Raw genomic sequence first — 18,331 nt, forward strand, 5'->3', positions numbered from 1 at the left:
TAATGTTAAATAATTGTAACATTAAAACAATAAATAACAAATTCAATAAATATAAATACAATTCTAAATTCAAATATTCACAGTGGCAAGCGCTTTTAGTAGTTATTATACAAAATTATATATATTTTTACTACTAAATTAATTATACATAATAAAATGAAGACTGCAAATTTAAAAACAGATTTTGGATTTTTATAACTATTATTTTACTTATATTTGTACTTTCTTTATGTTATTAATTATAATATATATAGAATTATTTAATAATTTCTTTTAATACAAAAATATCATACAAATAATTTTTTAGGTACTTTAAAATAAAATTATAATTGTTCTATTATTATTAATAATAAAACAAATTTATTTAATTAGACCCACAGAGTAAAAGACTATGGCACACTGATTTTAAAGTAAATAAATTTATTTAGGTAAAAAATCATTCATTATAAATACTTAAATGAGTAGTTAATACATAAATTTAAAAAATAATAATATATATTTTAAATTATCACAAATTTTTTAGAAATAGAATACAATTAATAATTGTTCGATAAGTAAAATAAATAAATGTAAGAAGGTTTGTTAATTTTTAATGGTCAATTAAATTAAATTAACTTGAGTGAGTTTGTTATATTTAGTTTAAAATTCACAAAAAAATCAAAATCTCATGTAAAAAAAAACAAGAAAATATTGTTCTATAAAATTGTACTGTACTTTACCATTTTGGAAAGTGATAATTATCTATTCATTTTTTTTAGTATGTTTTTTTATAAAAAAAATTTTAATTAAAAAAAAAAAAGAAACAAATATAAAACTATAATTGTGTTTAAATATTGACTGGTACATAAATAATATACATCATTTTTACTTTTCTGTCCTATTCAGTTATAAATAATAATAATAATAATAAAAGTATACAATTTGATTCATAATTTAAATTTTTAATTTAAGCATTATCAATAACTCATATTTGACTGCTTCTACTCATTACTAAATATTTTACTTATTATATAAAATAAAAAAACAAAATAATAAAAGAAAATCAAAAAGAGAGCATAAAAATTTTACATAAGTTTATGAAGTTTAATAAAATAGATATAGGATAAAATTCGGTTATGATTACAACTGGACGGATACTATCACATATAATTTCTAAAACTACTTCAATACTGATCAAATGATAGAATAGTTGCAAGTAACTTTATTATTAGATAAATTGAGCTTTTTAAAAATAAATAATAATTACTCAATTTTTAACTACAGGTACATGAAATGAACATTTAACTAGTTTAAATTAATATAATAAAATTTTATGTAAATTATATTAAAGTACTCATAATTTTGAAAATATTTAAAAATAAATTCAAATAAATTATATTCTAAAATGTGTGATGCTACAATAACAAGTAAAAATCATTAAGATTTACAATAATAAAAATTATTACATAACACATAAATATAATATTTAAAAAGTAACTTCAATTATATATTCACCTATTCTTTAAAAAAAAAATGTTCATATTAAGTTAAAATAAAGTGTTAGAAAGAAAAAATAACACTATAATAATCAATAATTAAAATTTAGTTGTAGTTACTTTATACAATTATATGTAAAATAATATCATCTAAATGATAAAGTAATATAATAAAATAATGAAAATGAAGAGATCAAAAATGTTAGCAATACAATAGTAAAATAATTTTTCAAGATGCTACATAAAATTTTCTAGTTTTAATAGTCACTATTTTTTTAAGAAACTCTAGTCAAACCAATTTTGTAACACAAAACTCATAAATATTTAAAGTTGAGTGGTGATTACTGATTTTCTAGTAATTACTTTTGGACCTGGTGTTGATTCTGTACTAGTAACTAACCATGGTGAAATTTGACTTAAAGGCTTCACTTTAGAAGGTACCTATTAAACATATTAACAATTAGAAAAATAAACATAACAATTAACATTCAATCTTTTTTTTTTTTTTTTATGTGAACTATTTTTGATAGAAAAATATACTTTTCTATAGTAGTTAACGAAACATTGTTACATAAAACACCATCAAAATAATGTTCTTTTTTGTTATTTTTGATGGATTGGAGTAAAAAATATTATATAAGTATAGTATAAATAGTTATTGAATACTTAAACATAAATGAAGAGGTATTTTAGTAATTTTATTTTTGTATGCATATATATATACAAGGTGATTGGTTTATCATAAACCACTTGATTACTCACGAAATAAATACAATGATAGTAAAAAATTAAAATTTTTTTATGTATATCAGCTATAAAATTACTTTTTAGAATTATCTCTTGTAACTATTATGGGTATCAACTTTATTTTTTCAAATGGCATCGTACATAATTATCTCCCTTACTAAATAATGATTTAATTAAAAAAAATGACTGGTTGATAACAACTTTTTGACCAATATTTTAGAAGTTAGTAACAATTTAAAGTTTTGATAATAGGTGAGAAGTGGGTGCAGCTATTTTTATCACTAAAAATTTTACGCCCGTGCCCTTCCTCTGTCTAGACGTAAAAATAAGAATAAGTTCCAAAGTACAAGTCCAAAAGTTATTACCAACTAGTCATTTTCTAAATTATATCATCTATTAAATGAAATAGTTAATTTGAAAAAATAAACATGAAACATATAAGTTATAAGGGATGATTCTAAATAGTAATTTATACCTAATAAATCAAGAAATATACATAACTATAACAATTAATTTTTTTCCCTATTATTTCATTAGTCAGTAAATAATTGAATAGTTTTTGATAAACCGATAATCCTGTACATATATATATATATATATAGTTTTTTTAGATTGGTAATTTAAATAATACATTTATATATTATTAAAATTTTACACTTAGAATTCTTGAAATTGATACTATTTATTTTATATAATCAATTGTACTACCAAAGCAAAACATAGCAATTAAATATTTTTAAATACTCGATGTACTATTTTGTAGCAACATTTAACATTGTATAAAAAATAAAAACAAAATCTACCTGTTTTGACTGAGTTGTTTTTGTTTCTATATTTGTTTTGCCACTTGTACCTGAACTTGAATCAAGAACTGTTACAACAATACCATTACTAATACCAGTATTTTTTTTAACATTATCGGAAAATGGATTAGATGGTGAAGTCAAAAATGGATTAGTGGTTGATGATGAAGATTCGCCTGTAAAGGGATTAGCAGAAAATGGATTTCTAGGGCTGGTTGGAGAAGCTGCATTAAATGGCAATGATGAGAAGTTAGTTGAATTATCTGTAGGACTTTTTTCAGGAGAAATAATTCGTTGTTCTAATTTACCATATTCTCCAAAAGAAAAATGAGTAACTGTAACTGGGGTAGTACATGTCTTACGATCGTCATTGAACACTGTTGTTTCAGTTAAATTGGGTTCTTCGATTGACAATTTAAGTTCTTCTAATTGTGCAATACCACCATTAAGAGATAGAGTCAATTTGTCACCGCCCTTTATAATCATACCAAGCATAAGCACAAAACATATTTTTAAACTACATATATAAATCACAAAATCTAATTTATACTACATAATAAAATACTTTTATCATATACTACAATAAAGTAATCTAACTAAAAATAAATTAATGTTAACTTACAACAGAAACAAAAGTTGCTTGCTCTTTTCCACAGTTAGATAATTTTGAATCTCTGAAATCAAAAATAGTAAATTAAAACACTTTAATATTATTACTATTATTATTATTATTTTTTAGAAATGTAATAGCAAATATTTTATGGAAAACTTTTAAAAATGACTTTAATACCCGTTTTGTAGTATATTTGAATCTTCTAAATTGGTAACTTTATTAGTAGATAGTGGGTCAAACATTGACAATGGCGATTTTTTCATTTCTTCTTCAACTTTTGCTGAAAAACAAAAATTGAAAATGTTTTATTGAAAACATATGTTCTCTTTAAATTAGTAAGCAATTACATAATTTTTTAGTACTACAGTGAAACCTTTTTCCAATAGAAATACTACAAAATTAACTTTTTTTTATTAAGAGGTTTTCGTTCAAAAGAGCTTACTTTTAATTATATAAAAAAAACCCAGTACAGGGGGGTCGCGGCACAGTGCTGACGTGGCATAGTTGTATCAAGTATAATGATATATGACAGTGATTAAAATCACATTATAAAAAAAAAACGCTTCCATGCAAATCTTTAGATAGTGTTTAATTTTAAAAAATTGGTGAATTATTCCAAAAGATACATGATCTGCTAGTTCCTTATTAATACTCTGATTAAGATAAAGTATGTCGAATGATTATTAAAAATTATTATTAATTTTTTAAAAAATATTATTTTAATTATTTTATTATATTTAAATTATTAAAAAATTAATTATTAAAAAATATTATTTCTCATAAAAAAATTGTGTTGATCCATACACTTTTCAATAAGTTATAGTATTATAAAGTTAAAAATGTAAAAAATAAAATCAAGAATTTTCACACGAAAATAGCATTTGGTAGCCATTTTCACTACGAAGACAAGTCCAGAGATCAAATTTTTTTTTTTCATAATAAAGTATATTATATTATCTTTAATTTAAGATATATATAAAAGTGTCAGACTTTTCGGAACATTTTCAAAAGTCAAGTTAAAAAAGTTTTACTTTCTATATGCATTTTTATGTTTTGAATCCGCCCTGTACTAAAGGAAATGGTTCGATTTAAAAAGAAATATGTCAAATTAAAAAAGTATATAAATATTATTTCTCATAAAAAAATTGTATTGATCCATATATTTTTCAAAAAGTTATAGCATAATAAAGTTAAAAATGTAAAAAATAATATCGAGAATTTTCATACAAAAATAGCATTCGGTAGCCATTTTCACCACAAAGACAAGTCCAGAGGTCAAATTTTTTTTTTTCATAATAAAATATATTACATTATCTTTAATTTAAGATATATATAAAAGTGTCAGACTTTTATTTATTGTCAGAACATTTTCAAAAGTCAAGTTGAAAAAGTTAATTTTATGTGAAAAAGTAGTCATATTATTTCCCCCCCCTGTGGGCAGATAAAGGGTCAGATTTCCAAAAAAAAAATATACCAAATGATAAGTAAAAACATCAAGCATCTATATAAAAAAGAAATTTACTAATCCATACAAAAAAAAAACCACTTCATAGTAAAATTAATACCTTCTCAGCTTCGCATCGAAGCTAAAAAGAAACTGGGACCATAGATGCCTTTTATTTAAAAAAAGTTTCTATCTAATAGGATTTGTTAAACTGTATAGTGTAATAAAAATAGTAAGATGGTTTTCAATTAAAAATATATAATTTGATAATTAAATTGATTAATACTTAAATATGTACGAGTGTTTAATAATAGTTAACAAATACCTTTTAAAATATTACATTTCAGGTGTTCTTTAGGTATTGGTCTAGGAGTAGTATTAAATGTAGTATTTTTGTTATTAGGCAATGGAGACAAATTAATTTGATCTTCATCTGAAAAAGAAAAATATTTAATCAATAGTGCACTAATTAATATTTTTTAATACTGACCATCAGTTTTACTACTTAAACTAGAGATTGCTGAATTTGATTCGTTTTTATTATTGTTTATCAATGGTGTATCTTTATTCAAACATTTAAGTAATGAATCAAATCTATCCTCAACAACATCTGCAACAATATTTAGTATAATTAATAAATGAATAATGTATAAAATATTCAATTTCCGTCAAAATTTTACGTTAATATTATTTTCAGAGTATTAGTAAAAAGAAAAGTTATTGTTTATAATACATCAAAAGTAAATTACAGTAAAGTAGAGTTGAAATATATTTTAGATTAATATCTCATGGTGATTAAAATCGCTATCGTAAAATGAAAACTAAAAATATTAACATTAACTACTTTATAACAACTCAATATTTGAGTCATTTTTTTTCATTACAAACAATTATGAGAATTTTTCAAAATGATAGTCCCAACTATATATTTTTTGACCTTTTGATGTAACATTAATCAAAATCGGTCCGGTAGAAGTTCATCAGTGTAATATACAAACACAAAAAAAGAAAAAGAGGCACAATCAAATTAATAACTTCTCAACTACACATCAAAGAATAAAAATTAAAAATTAGTTTGATTTTCCACGTATATAAAAAAATTATATTTTATTATACTATTTACAATTAAAGTCAACTATTGAAATTATAATAACTAAAAATACAATGTCATGAAGTAATTTTATAAATATTACCAACAATAACTTTTTTTTTTTTAAACATATTCTGAAGAATTCAAAACCATAGTTTTGACACGGCACCGTGTTTCCTTTAGCCGCACATCATATTATCAACCTAAATGAAAATGTGTCGGGATATGAATCACAAGCACAAGGTGGCCTAGTGGCAAGGTTTATCCCTATGATGCCTTGGGTGCAGGTTTTAATCCCTTACCGTGCCTCATTTTTCACAAAATTTCCGGTACACTTTCTATAACTGGCCGTCAAACCCTGGTGGCTGTGTTAGTTTGACTAAAGCAAAGTTATACTAGAAGACATTCACTCTGTTCTACACTTTTTAGCATTGCACTGGAAGTGGTAGTTCGAAGTATACAAAAAAGGAATAGAGATCGGAAAATCTGTATGAATCTTAGCGTATGCTGATAACATCGTAGTAATTTGAGAAACTAAGGGAGACATAAAACTAGCAACAGAAGAATCAATACAAAGTGCTAGGACAATGTGATTTGAAATAAATGACAAAACTAAGTATACATGTATAACAAGAGAACAACTTCAAAGATTCCATATAAGGAATACACGGGAGTAGAAATTTGAAAAAGTACATATTTTAGTATCTATGTACATCCCTGCACTACAGTGTTAGTTGGATCGGGCTCTACAGGGCAACAAAACGTCGGCACGAGCGCTGTTTCCCTAGCTCGGGTTATTAAGCGTGTCCTCAGGTTGCGGATAGAGGAACGGCCTGCAGATATGCAGGTTAGCCGCGAAATAAGTAGTCCATCAATTTGGAAACAGTTGGACTCTTGTAGCCATAGGTATGGGTTTAAGGAACGCAGTCGAGGCATTTGATTATGCCAGCTGGCTAGCCGAGAATGGTGGAAAAACGCCTGACGAAGGAACGCTGAACGCGTCGGATACCGCCAGTCTTCTCGGCATGGGTGAGGACGAGTCTTTGCATGGTGTCCCCGACGGTGGATAGTACTACGATACCCCTCTAGGTGTACCTATCTCAACTGTAGAAACTCCTGGCAAAGCGCCAGGGTTTAAAAAAAGGAAATGCGGGGCAATCGCGGCTGCGGACCTCTTCTGTTCTCATAGACGGTCTCGCTCTGGCGTGCAGGTAGGCGCAACGACTCGAGAACGTCGTTCTCGTCGTGCCCCGCACGACCATGTGAAATCAGCTGTGAGAGATTTGATCAGGAACATTCGCTCCATGAACGACTTTGAGCAGACCCATACCCTGCAGGAGAATGTGCCGATCGTCGAATCGTCGGCGCAGACGAAGCTCCAGAGGTTACGGCAGCGACTACGTCCCAGGCACTGGGGCTGCCGTGCCGACGACACCTGGCGTGAGTACGCCACCCGTCAACCCGCTGTCCACCGTGAAGGTTGGTAAACGGGTGGGAGAGGAGCCTGCTCCAGAATCAGGGACAGTGGAGGCTGCGTGCATTTCGGGCCCGCCGCTCCAGACTGTAGTAGGGTCTGTGGTAGCATGGATATGCGCGTCTACCGTCCCATGATAACGTGCATATTTATGCTACTAGACGTGGAGGAATGGATAGGGGAAGAGGATGTCCATGGGGCGTTGACCTCTATCCTTTCTACAGCGACCAGCTCAGCGGTGATCCGGTTGTTTGGTAGTGGAAAAGGCCGGTACACACGGTTGGCACCGTTTGCGTGTGGGCTGGTCGTCGTGTAGGGTGAGTGTCTTAGAGGACAAGGGACTGCGCTGTTTTAGGTGCCTGGAGCGAGGCCATGTTCAGGTGCCTGTAAGGTATCAGACCGATCTGGCGCATGCTTCGCTTGCAAAGGGACGGCTCACCTGGCAAAGGACTGCCCTAGCAAAACGAAAGAGGCTTGAGAAAACCAGGTCATTTCGTTTCCGTATTTTGTGTCTGCTTGTTTGTGCGATTTTTTTCATAACCTAACCCATAGCGAAGTCCTACCAGCACCACCACGTGGTGTGACCTAGGCAACGCATCCCACTCTGGGATCCGGATAACCGGGAAGGCACTTCATGTTGTGACTCAGTTCTTGATTAATTTCGGGCTGAGTCACAACACGGCGATATGAGTTTTATCGCGACTTAAGTCGCCCTGAAGCAATACCTCACAGTAGTTCCAGGGCGTCCAACAATATGTCGACCGTGAAAAAAAAAGTAACTAAGTACAGAACTAAACAGCAAAAATAACAATCACAAAGAGATTAAGAAACGTATTGTAGCAGGCAACAAGAGTCTAAGCACTGTCAAAGTTCCTAAGCTCAAAGTTACTATCAAAGAAATAAAAAATGAGACTATACAAAGTAATAAAAATACGTATCATAACGTATGCATACCAGACATGACCAACAAATTTAGAAGAACAAGAAAAAATTAGTTATAAAAAATTACCTGACGTATTTGATGTTAACGATGTTGGTTCAATTTGTATATCCTTAGGATCCAAAATTGGTGTTGGTGGCTTATCCATTATGTTGATTTTTTCATTTTTATCTTCATGTGTTTTAGGTTTTTCAGTTTTATCCCTAAGTAGAATATTGAATTATATATATTTTAATGTGTTCAAGGTAAGTAATATACACCTGATTTTTAATAATATCTTCTTCTTTTTCCTTGCCTTAATCCCAACTACTTGGGGTCAGCCACCCTTATCCTAAACTACCACATGTCACGATCTCCTACATCAGCTGTCCTCATATCATAATCTCTCCATCTCTTTTTTGGTTTTCCTCTACCTCTTATTTCAACGTTAATTTCTATAACTATTCTTACAGCTTTCGATTCTTCTCTTCTCATAACATGACCAAACTATCTAAGTTTATTTTTTCTCATCTTATCCGTGATTGATACTAAACCTATACTCCCTCTTATATGTTCATTCCTTATCCTATATTTTCTAGCCATTCCACTCATCTATCTAATCATTTACATTTCTGTTACACTCACTCATTCTCTGCTCTACTTTCTTGTCTACTGCCCAACACTCTAAACCAAAAATCATAGCGGGTCTCACTACAGTCTTATAAAATTTACCATTCAGCCTCATTGGAATTCTTTTATCACATAACACACCAGACGCTTCTCTCCACTTTATTGACCCACACATAATTCTATTTTTTACATCCACATCAATATTACTATTTTTTTGCACAACTGATCCTAATACTTAAACCTTTCCACCTCTCCTATCACGTCTTCGTCTTTTGTCACTGATCTCCTCATTTCACCTACATTTTGTAGAAAAAATATCTATATATATGTATATATATATTTTTTTTTGAAAAATGTTAGGTGAGGTAAACTAAATTTAGTTTAGTTGGTTTTTTCTAATGAAAGTTAAATGCAGTTATTGCCTTTTATACTAGAAAATTATTATTATTTTGTGCCTTGTAATAAAAATTTCTAAATTAATTAATCCGAATAAGAGTACACAGATAAAGGCATGGATTAATACTTGTGTTAACCATCAACTGATGCATTCACTGCACTATACAACTCTTCTATATTATTAAAATACTACAATCATCGTTTTCAAAATGAAAATTTTTTTATTTTATTTATTATTATTTATTTAATATTATCTATGGTTTTGTAGCATTGGCTCGATCCAACACAAGCAATATATTTTCAAAATACTGTTTCCACCTTATTTCAAAACATCATCACTTGTTAGCATCCTTTAATCATCAGTGTTTTACACCTTACATTGTGGTAATCTTTACACTGTTTTTCTCTTACTTTAGCAAGACTATTAACTTCTTTTGTTCCTAGTCTATTATACAACTCAACATACCACTTAAACTTCACCTTACACAAAAAAAATGACTACACTGTTAACTTTCCAGACATAAAATTAAATTGGTTAGGATTGTATGGATTTTTAGTAATATAATTTATAAATAAATAAAAAATGCAATAAAATTACTTTTGACGTTCTCTTAAGACATGCGATTGCCTTCTTGCATATCTTTGACTTGGACGTCTTTCAAACTGAACTGTTCTCCTAGCTCTATTTAACTGAGTGGTTTGAAATTCTGTCTTGCCACTAAAAAAAAATTATTATTAAAATTGATACAGCTTTTTTAAATATTGTAAACTTATAGACAATAATATATTTTACTAGATCATAAAATAGTTAATTTTTTAATTTTGTTGTTTATTTTTAATTTACCTATATCTAAATCTCGATCCCATTCTAAAAAAGTTTTGCCTTGCTGATGGACCTTTAACGGGGGCTCTTAGTCTGAAAAATGCATGATGTTCAACAGCACATTTCCATAAATGTTTGCATGCTTTTTCATTATGTAATCTAAATACAAATGTATGTTCTTGTTCTCGCCCTTGATCATCATCTTCTACAACAACTAATGTTAATTTCTTTTTCTTAAAGTCTAGTTTACCAATTTTTGGCCTAAAGTAAAAAAACAATATTAATAAAAAAAAAAAATGTTATTTTTATGATATATTATTATTATAATAAGAATAAGAATTCATTGTAAATTTTTATCTTTTAAAAAAAGTAAATGATCCATATTTAGGAAATTTTAATTATTGCATAAACTATACAGATTGACCAGACTTAACTAACAACTCTTATAACTTTAGATGGAATAAACATTTTGCTGAATTTTTTTTATAAATATTTATGGCCTCTATATACTATATTAAAAACATATTTTTTATTATATATCAATAATAAGAAATAAAACAATTTTTGATTTATATGTTAATATAAGAAATTTCACACCAAATCTATTGGTATATTATATAAATATGACTCATTCGTTATCAAATAATTATCAATAATATGCTTATTTTTACTTAAATATTTTGAAATATAATTTTTTAAACCATAAATTGTATAAAAAAATATTATTTTCCATATTTTAATATTTTAAAGTATATTTTCCCTTATTTAATTTTAGGGTTAGAACGATATTGGTGTAAGTCAATTTTAATAATTTTTAGAAAAGTCTTTTAGAATATATTATATTATAATATTATAATATAATAAATATAATATATACCATGAGGATTTATATAAATGTAGATTTTAAAAATGTAATGTTTTATAAAATGTAAAACTCATTTTACTAAAAAATTGACTTGCATTACTTTTGTTCTATCTTTCACACAGTTAATAAATACATTCATATTTTATACTTATTTAGGACATAAAATGCATAGTGCTAGTTATAACAGAGTAAAATTAGATAACTCTTACCAAAAAAACAACCCAATTTTTTGCAAGCCTTCAAATACTAATATACCAGTTGGTGTTAGACCAAGAGCATATTCACAACCATCTTTGCCCTAAAATTTTTTAAATATATATTTATTAACAATGCTGCTGATGTTAAAAATTAAAAATAATTTGTTTCGCAATTCTAGGCAAATGGTAATATTTTGATTACATTTATAACTTTCAACTTATTACTTATATTGGGATTAAAGCTAACATATGGTACTTTTGCTTTAATCTCCACAAATAACTAAACAAGGAAAAAAGCTTTTTTTGAATATCTATTTACCAAGCTCTAGTTTTCAAAAAAAAATTCAACAATAACATTGCATACATTATTAAAGGGAATGTTTAATAAAGTATGCACATTTTCATTCTTTAAAGAATTCATAAAATATGAATATTGAAATAATATTCATTTTTATACAAATTAATTTAATATAGAAATTTTCAATTTAATGTTATATTTAAATAATTTATTGGATATTTGGTAAGAAATGAATCTTTATTTTCATACATAATAATAATTATAATTATACATATATTACTCTAGAAGTCATTACTACTGAGAGAATGTGTCATACAAAATGGAACTTATTGCTAATGCATTAGACTGAAAGATTTCAGGAGTTTATGGTGTAGTCACAGCTACGCAAAGCTTACTTAGATCTGAGCTTCTATTTCATATTTTAAGAGTTGGAACCACAATAAAACTGATTTTGATAATTTAAAAGTTAAAAATTTAACAACAAATTTTAATTGGTTAAACGGCTTCAATGTGAAGCTAAGAAGGTATTAATTTTACTATGCGTTCTTTTTTTTTGTGTGTCTGTTACCACTTTTTCTCAGCTCTCAATAAACTGATTTCTTTCAATGATACGTCAAAAGATTACAAATCGTATCTAGCCAAAGATATTACCCTCAAAAATTGAAAAATTTTCATGGCGGAAATCTTTAAAAAAATTACAAATTTAGAAATCGCAAATTTTTTCAATTTTTTTACTTAAAATTGCCATAACTTTTTTAAAAATGTACGAATCAATATAATTTTTTTTAATAGATGCTTGATGTCTTTACTTATCATTCTATATATATTTTTTTATAAATCTAACCCTTAACTTGCCCACAGGGGAAGATTTAAGATGACAACTTTTCCACAAAAAATTAACTTTTGAAAGTGTTTCGGAAAGTCTGACACTTTTATATATATCTTAAATTAAAGCTAATGTAATATACTTTATTATGGAAAAAAAAAATTTCGGACTTTATTTTGTCTTCACAGTGAAAACAGACATCAATTTCAATCTTGAAGTTGAGCTAAAAGTTATGGTAACAAATTCAACTTTTTTTTATTATAAGACCAAAAAAATTGGTTAAAAACAATATTTTGCACTAATTATTTAAAACATATTAAAAATAAAAATCTGTAATAATTTAAAAACAATTGTTTTGTGTTTTTAATCATTTTTTTATCATAATAAATCATTTCAAAAGAAATATTAATAATTTCTATGTAACTCTTGGTGTTCAAATATATAATATAATTGAAATATTCAGAACTATTTTCCTTATAGTTATATCCTATAGTTTGTAACAAATTAGTAATAATATCAAAAGTGATTGGTAATGGAAAACATATAATTGCTGATTTGAAATTAACACGAAAAATTGAATAATAAAAGTATATTTTTTACTCTGATGAAAATTTTTTGTATACCATTTATTCATAATTAACAAACAAATTATTATCTAAAATGTTCTGTGTCAAACCCTGCAATTTTTATACACGTATGCTATAAAAGTAACAACTACTTTATAATTTTTTATAAATTCTCTGAAAAAATTACAATACTAAATTATTAAACATCAATTTCATTCTACGTTGAATTGCTTTAATAGATATTTATTCATAAATTATACTTATAATGCAACTACTAATTAGGAATAATGATAGAAATACAAGTTAATTTTGTTTTTAGAATAATCAACCAATTTTTTTAAATTAAAGACTATCTACAGATTTGCATTGAAGCAATTTTTATGATAGTGATTTTAATCACTGTCAGATATCATCTATATTAGACCCAACTATGTCACGTCCCCACTGTGCTGGGTTTATTATTAACATAGCTCTATTATAATTATTTTTGTAACAAGGAAAACATCACCTATATTATTCTGTAAGTACACCCATAATAATATATGAATACTCATTGTAAATACATACTATTATATTTACTACTATAATATTGCAGTAATACATACTAGCACAATATGATTATCTACTCCATACATTTCTAACCATTTAACTTTATTTAAATAACTGGTTTCTGCTTGAGCTGGTGTTAACCCTTTACATTTTTTAAACTCATCTACAATTTGTATTTCCATATCTTCGGTTTGATTTGGCACAAATCTAAACTCTGAAATAACTGCGGGAGTATGACACTCTTCATCATAATCTCCAAGTTCAGCTGTAATTATATTATAAGAATAATTAATAATAGAGAAAAATGAAGTTAAGTATTTAACAAATCAAATTACTTACATTGTAAAGCTAAAGCAGCCAATTCAATGCATGTATTTTGAGGACATTCTAAACGACCTTCAAGTATGTCTAATTTAAGTTGTAGAAAAAACTGATATCTGGTGAGCTCTTCACGTAACATGTTGGGTTCTGAAGAATAAAATTTGACTCTAAGGCGAAATGTGTAGGGTGGTCCAACTAAAATTTTTTTTTATATTAAAAAAGGTAACATCACAAATATGAAACTTCAGTACTATATAAAAAAAACATATACATACTTCTAACTTGTTTTTTGATTGCTTTTGTTGGATCGAGCCAATGCTACAAAACCATAGATAATATTAAATAAATAATAATAAATAAAATAAAAAAATTTTCATTTTGAAAACGATGATTGTAGTATTTTAATAATATAGAAGAGTTGTATAGTGCAGTGAATGCATCAGTTGATGGTTAACACAAGTATTAATCCATGCCTTTATCTGTGTACTCTTATTCGGATTAATTAATTTAGAAATTTTTATTACAAGGCACAAAATAATAATAATTTTCTAGTATAAAAGGCAATAACTGCATTTAACTTTCATTAGAAAAAACCAACTAAACTAAATTTAGTTTACCTCACCTAACATTTTTCAAAAAAAAATATATATATACATATATATAGATATTTTTTCTACAAAATGTAGGTGAAATGAGGAGATCAGTGACAAAAGACGAAGACGTGATAGGAGAGGTGGAAAGGTTTAAGTATTAGGATCAGTTGTGCAAAAAAATAGTAATATTGATGTGGATGTAAAAAATAGAATTATGTGTGGGTCAATAAAGTGGAGAGAAGCGTCTGGTGTGTTATGTGATAAAAGAATTCCAATGAGGCTGAATGGTAAATTTTATAAGACTGTAGTGAGACCCGCTATGATTTTTGGTTTAGAGTGTTGGGCAGTAGACAAGAAAGTAGAGCAGAGAATGAGTGAGTGTAACAGAAATGTAAATGATTAGATAGATGAGTGGAATGGCTAGAAAATATAGGATAAGGAATGAACATATAAGAGGGAGTATAGGTTTAGTATCAATCACGGATAAGATGAGAAAAAATAAACTTAGATAGTTTGGTCATGTTATGAGAAGAGAAGAATCGAAAGCTGTAAGAATAGTTATAGAAATTAACGTTGAAATAAGAGGTAGAGGAAAACCAAAAAAGAGATGGAGAGATTATGATATGAGGACAGCTGATGTAGGAGATCGTGACATGTGGTAGTTTAGGATAAGGGTGGCTGACCCCAAGTAGTTGGGATTAAGGCAAGGAAAAAGAAGAAAATATATAGATATTTTTTACAATTAATTTTGTACAAAATCTCTTATTATATAAAAATTTTTTGAATAATTTGTTTATTGCTACCTGAACATGATTGGCATCAGTAAATTGTAGTCCAAAGTAATCTTTTTCAATTAAATCTAATGAATAGAAAACTTGTTCATATAAGTCACTGCCTACTGCTTTTTTCTGAAATAGTATAAAAATTAAAAAAATATATTTTAAAATAATCAACAACATCAAGTACTATAATATAACAGTAAATATTGTGATTATACCATTTAAATTTTGATTTATTATAATAATATAAATAATCTATAATAATTATAATATAAAATATTATAAATTTATATTTATATTCATAGATAAATTTTTTTATAGAATTTAGAGATTAAAAAGAAAATACAAATTTAAAGATAGCTCAAAAAATTATTCTCTGTTATTATCAATTTAAGGAACTTAGCCTTCTAACTTGTGTTAATTTTAATATTATACTTACTACTTACATTTAATAGACACAAAGGTAATAAAAAAAATTATAAGTAATATAAAATATAAAATAAATGAAAATTTTAATTGATATTTGATCATTTAAAAAATAAGTAAATACTAATTAAAATAATTATTTTTGCTTCAATTTCATATGGACACATACCGACAGTTCTATACATAAATCTGTTCCATCTAAAAGCATTACTCTACATTGCATACAATGTTTATTTGGCGGATTTAAACGTTCAGCTCCAGCTTTGATGTTGCGAGCTTTGGGATCATTTCGACCCCGCTTTCTGCTTAAAAATCGAAGCATTCCAATAAACCGCTAGAATAATTTCATGAATATCGCACTACATTCATATTTTCAGAAAGTAAATCTTAATTACTTTGAATATTAACATAAAATTAAAATATAAAAATCTCGTAGTTATTTTAAGTAATTAACATGCAAGATCATAACATATTATTGTATATCTTTCGCACTTCACCCAAACAATCTTTATTGCTTACATAGTTACATAAGTACCGTTATATGATTGCAAAATAAACTATGGTAGATATAAAATCACAACACATAAAATGATTAAAAGTAAAATACCATTTACTTGGTATGGTGTTCGGGTGGAGTTTTAATGAAAATATTAATAATTTCAATCAGTGGATACGGCATTTTATATCAAATAATGTTTATGATCGTTTACAGTAAAATAAATTAATTAACAAAAACATTTTTATAAAGAAAAAAGGTGAAAGAATCACCTTTTTAATTATATTTTATCATTACTTGTCTAGTTCTAATACACATATGAAGAGAGCGTTAGTATATACAATATTGTTTATCAAATATAACCTATAATTATTGTTAAGATGATTTAGTAAAAAAACAGTATCAAGTTTTAAAAGAAAATCGCTTTATCATTATCATATATTCTAAAATAGTTAACTATGAATGAATTGTTTAGCTCATAAATAGAGTAAGAACAGAAAAATCTTTTGTGAACTACTTAAGATATATTAATTCAAGTTAAATTAAATTATATATAAAATATTATTGAATAATACCTATTGTTTTATTTCAAAATGCCAGATTATTTAGGCGATGAAATGCGTAAAGTGAAGAAAGATGAACCAGAGAAGGAAGAAAAAGAAATAAAGTGTAATTTTCCTTTACATACGTATTTTAACTATTTAAAAATTATTATTATTAAGTTAAAACTGTATTCATTAAAAATGTATCCTTATCGTCTAACTTAATAATTATCATTTTGACCAAATTTTACCCATGATAATTTCTATTTATATACTGTGTCCAATTTAACACTGTTGAACTATAATTTTTTTAATATTATATCTAAAAAATTATATTTACATTTATATAATTTCAAAAGTATTTGAAATGTTATTCCATATTTTTGTAAAATATGAATAACATATATATAAAATATGTAATAAAATATATATAAATAAAATACGTATTATTGTAAAATGAAATCAAAAGGGATACAATTTTAATATTATCATTTAAAAAATTATCGATTAACTCAAAAATATATTTTAGCCCTTGACGAAGAGGACATTGCATTGTTGAAAACATATGTAAGTTTTATTTGTATTGCATTAAATTTTTATATGAAGAATATGTATCTAGAAATATTGTTATAAATAATAAATTTATTTTCTATGGATTTAATTTATATATTCTTATAGGGTCAAGGTCAATGGACAATCAATGTAAAGGCTGTTGAAGATGATATACAAAATATTATTAAGCGTATTAATGAGTTATCAGGAATTAAAGAATCTGATACCGGTTTAGCTCCACCAGCTTTTTGGGATTTAACTGCTGATAAACAAACTCTTCAAAATGAACAGCCATTACAAGTAATTATTAATGAATTACTTAAATTATTAAAAAATGGTTTTCAATTTATTTTCAGTTTTTAATTTTTGCATGAAAAATTTTTGACTTATTACCATTTAAACATTTGTTTTATTTGATGTTTTTAAATAGTTTCTATGTTACTATTTTATGGATTAGTTTTATAGTTTTAGTATAACCTATCATTTTTTTGTTATATTAGAGCTTATTTAAATTTAAATTGAATTGAAAATAAGTATTAAAAAATTGTTAATAAATTTAATATAAAAATATTAAATATTTTAAAATATTTAATTTAAAAATCTCCTTTCACCAAATTATTAATGGTCTCTTAAAATACATTAAAAGATAAAAAATAATTCATTCAAATANAATGGTCTCTTAAAATACATTAAAAGATAAAAAATAATTCATTCAAATAGGTAAATTAATGAGAATGTGTAAGAATGCAATTAAAAGTACCCTTTTAATATAATTAGATTGAATACATTTGGTAGATTGGCTGTTTTATATTTAATTTAGTTATTTTGAATAATTATTTATTGAGGTTGTAAAATTTCCGATATTTCTTTTTAATAATCAAGGATAGGACTGAAAATGATTTTAGTT

General features: G+C 26.4%; 2 protein-coding genes across 2 annotated transcripts in view; one reads left to right on the forward strand and one right to left on the reverse strand.

The window, feature by feature from the left end:
- Positions 1-1,018: 1,018 nt before the first annotated feature.
- LOC126910394 (band 4.1-like protein 5) lies at positions 1,019-16,605 on the reverse strand. Its single transcript, XM_050692946.1, has 15 exons — positions 16,004-16,605; positions 15,433-15,537; positions 14,312-14,354; positions 14,055-14,231; positions 13,772-13,980; positions 11,489-11,577; positions 10,436-10,675; positions 10,190-10,309; positions 8,656-8,789; positions 5,573-5,692; positions 5,408-5,515; positions 3,816-3,918; positions 3,648-3,699; positions 3,026-3,499; positions 1,019-1,916 (listed from the first exon to the last, which is right to left on the reverse strand). The coding sequence occupies exons 1-15, from the start codon at positions 16,154-16,156 to the stop codon at positions 1,800-1,802; spliced, it is 2,244 nt and encodes a 747-aa protein (XP_050548903.1). The 5' UTR covers positions 16,157-16,605; the 3' UTR covers positions 1,019-1,799.
- Positions 16,606-16,764: 159 nt separating this feature from the next.
- Positions 16,765-18,331, forward strand: part of LOC126910399 (26S proteasome regulatory subunit 7) — a 3,777-nt gene continuing 2,210 nt past the window's right edge. The window contains exons 1-3 of the mRNA XM_050692951.1: positions 16,765-16,999; positions 17,402-17,439; positions 17,551-17,724. Coding sequence (XP_050548908.1) covers positions 16,924-16,999; positions 17,402-17,439; positions 17,551-17,724 — 288 coding nt within the window. The 5' untranslated portion in view covers positions 16,765-16,923. The remainder of the gene's footprint in view (positions 17,000-17,401; positions 17,440-17,550; positions 17,725-18,331) is intronic.

Source organism: Daktulosphaira vitifoliae, unplaced genomic scaffold, assembly GCF_025091365.1.
Source record: "Daktulosphaira vitifoliae isolate Bord-2020 unplaced genomic scaffold, ASM2509136v1 Scaffold_1, whole genome shotgun sequence".
Taxonomy (NCBI): domain Eukaryota; kingdom Metazoa; phylum Arthropoda; class Insecta; order Hemiptera; family Phylloxeridae; genus Daktulosphaira; species Daktulosphaira vitifoliae.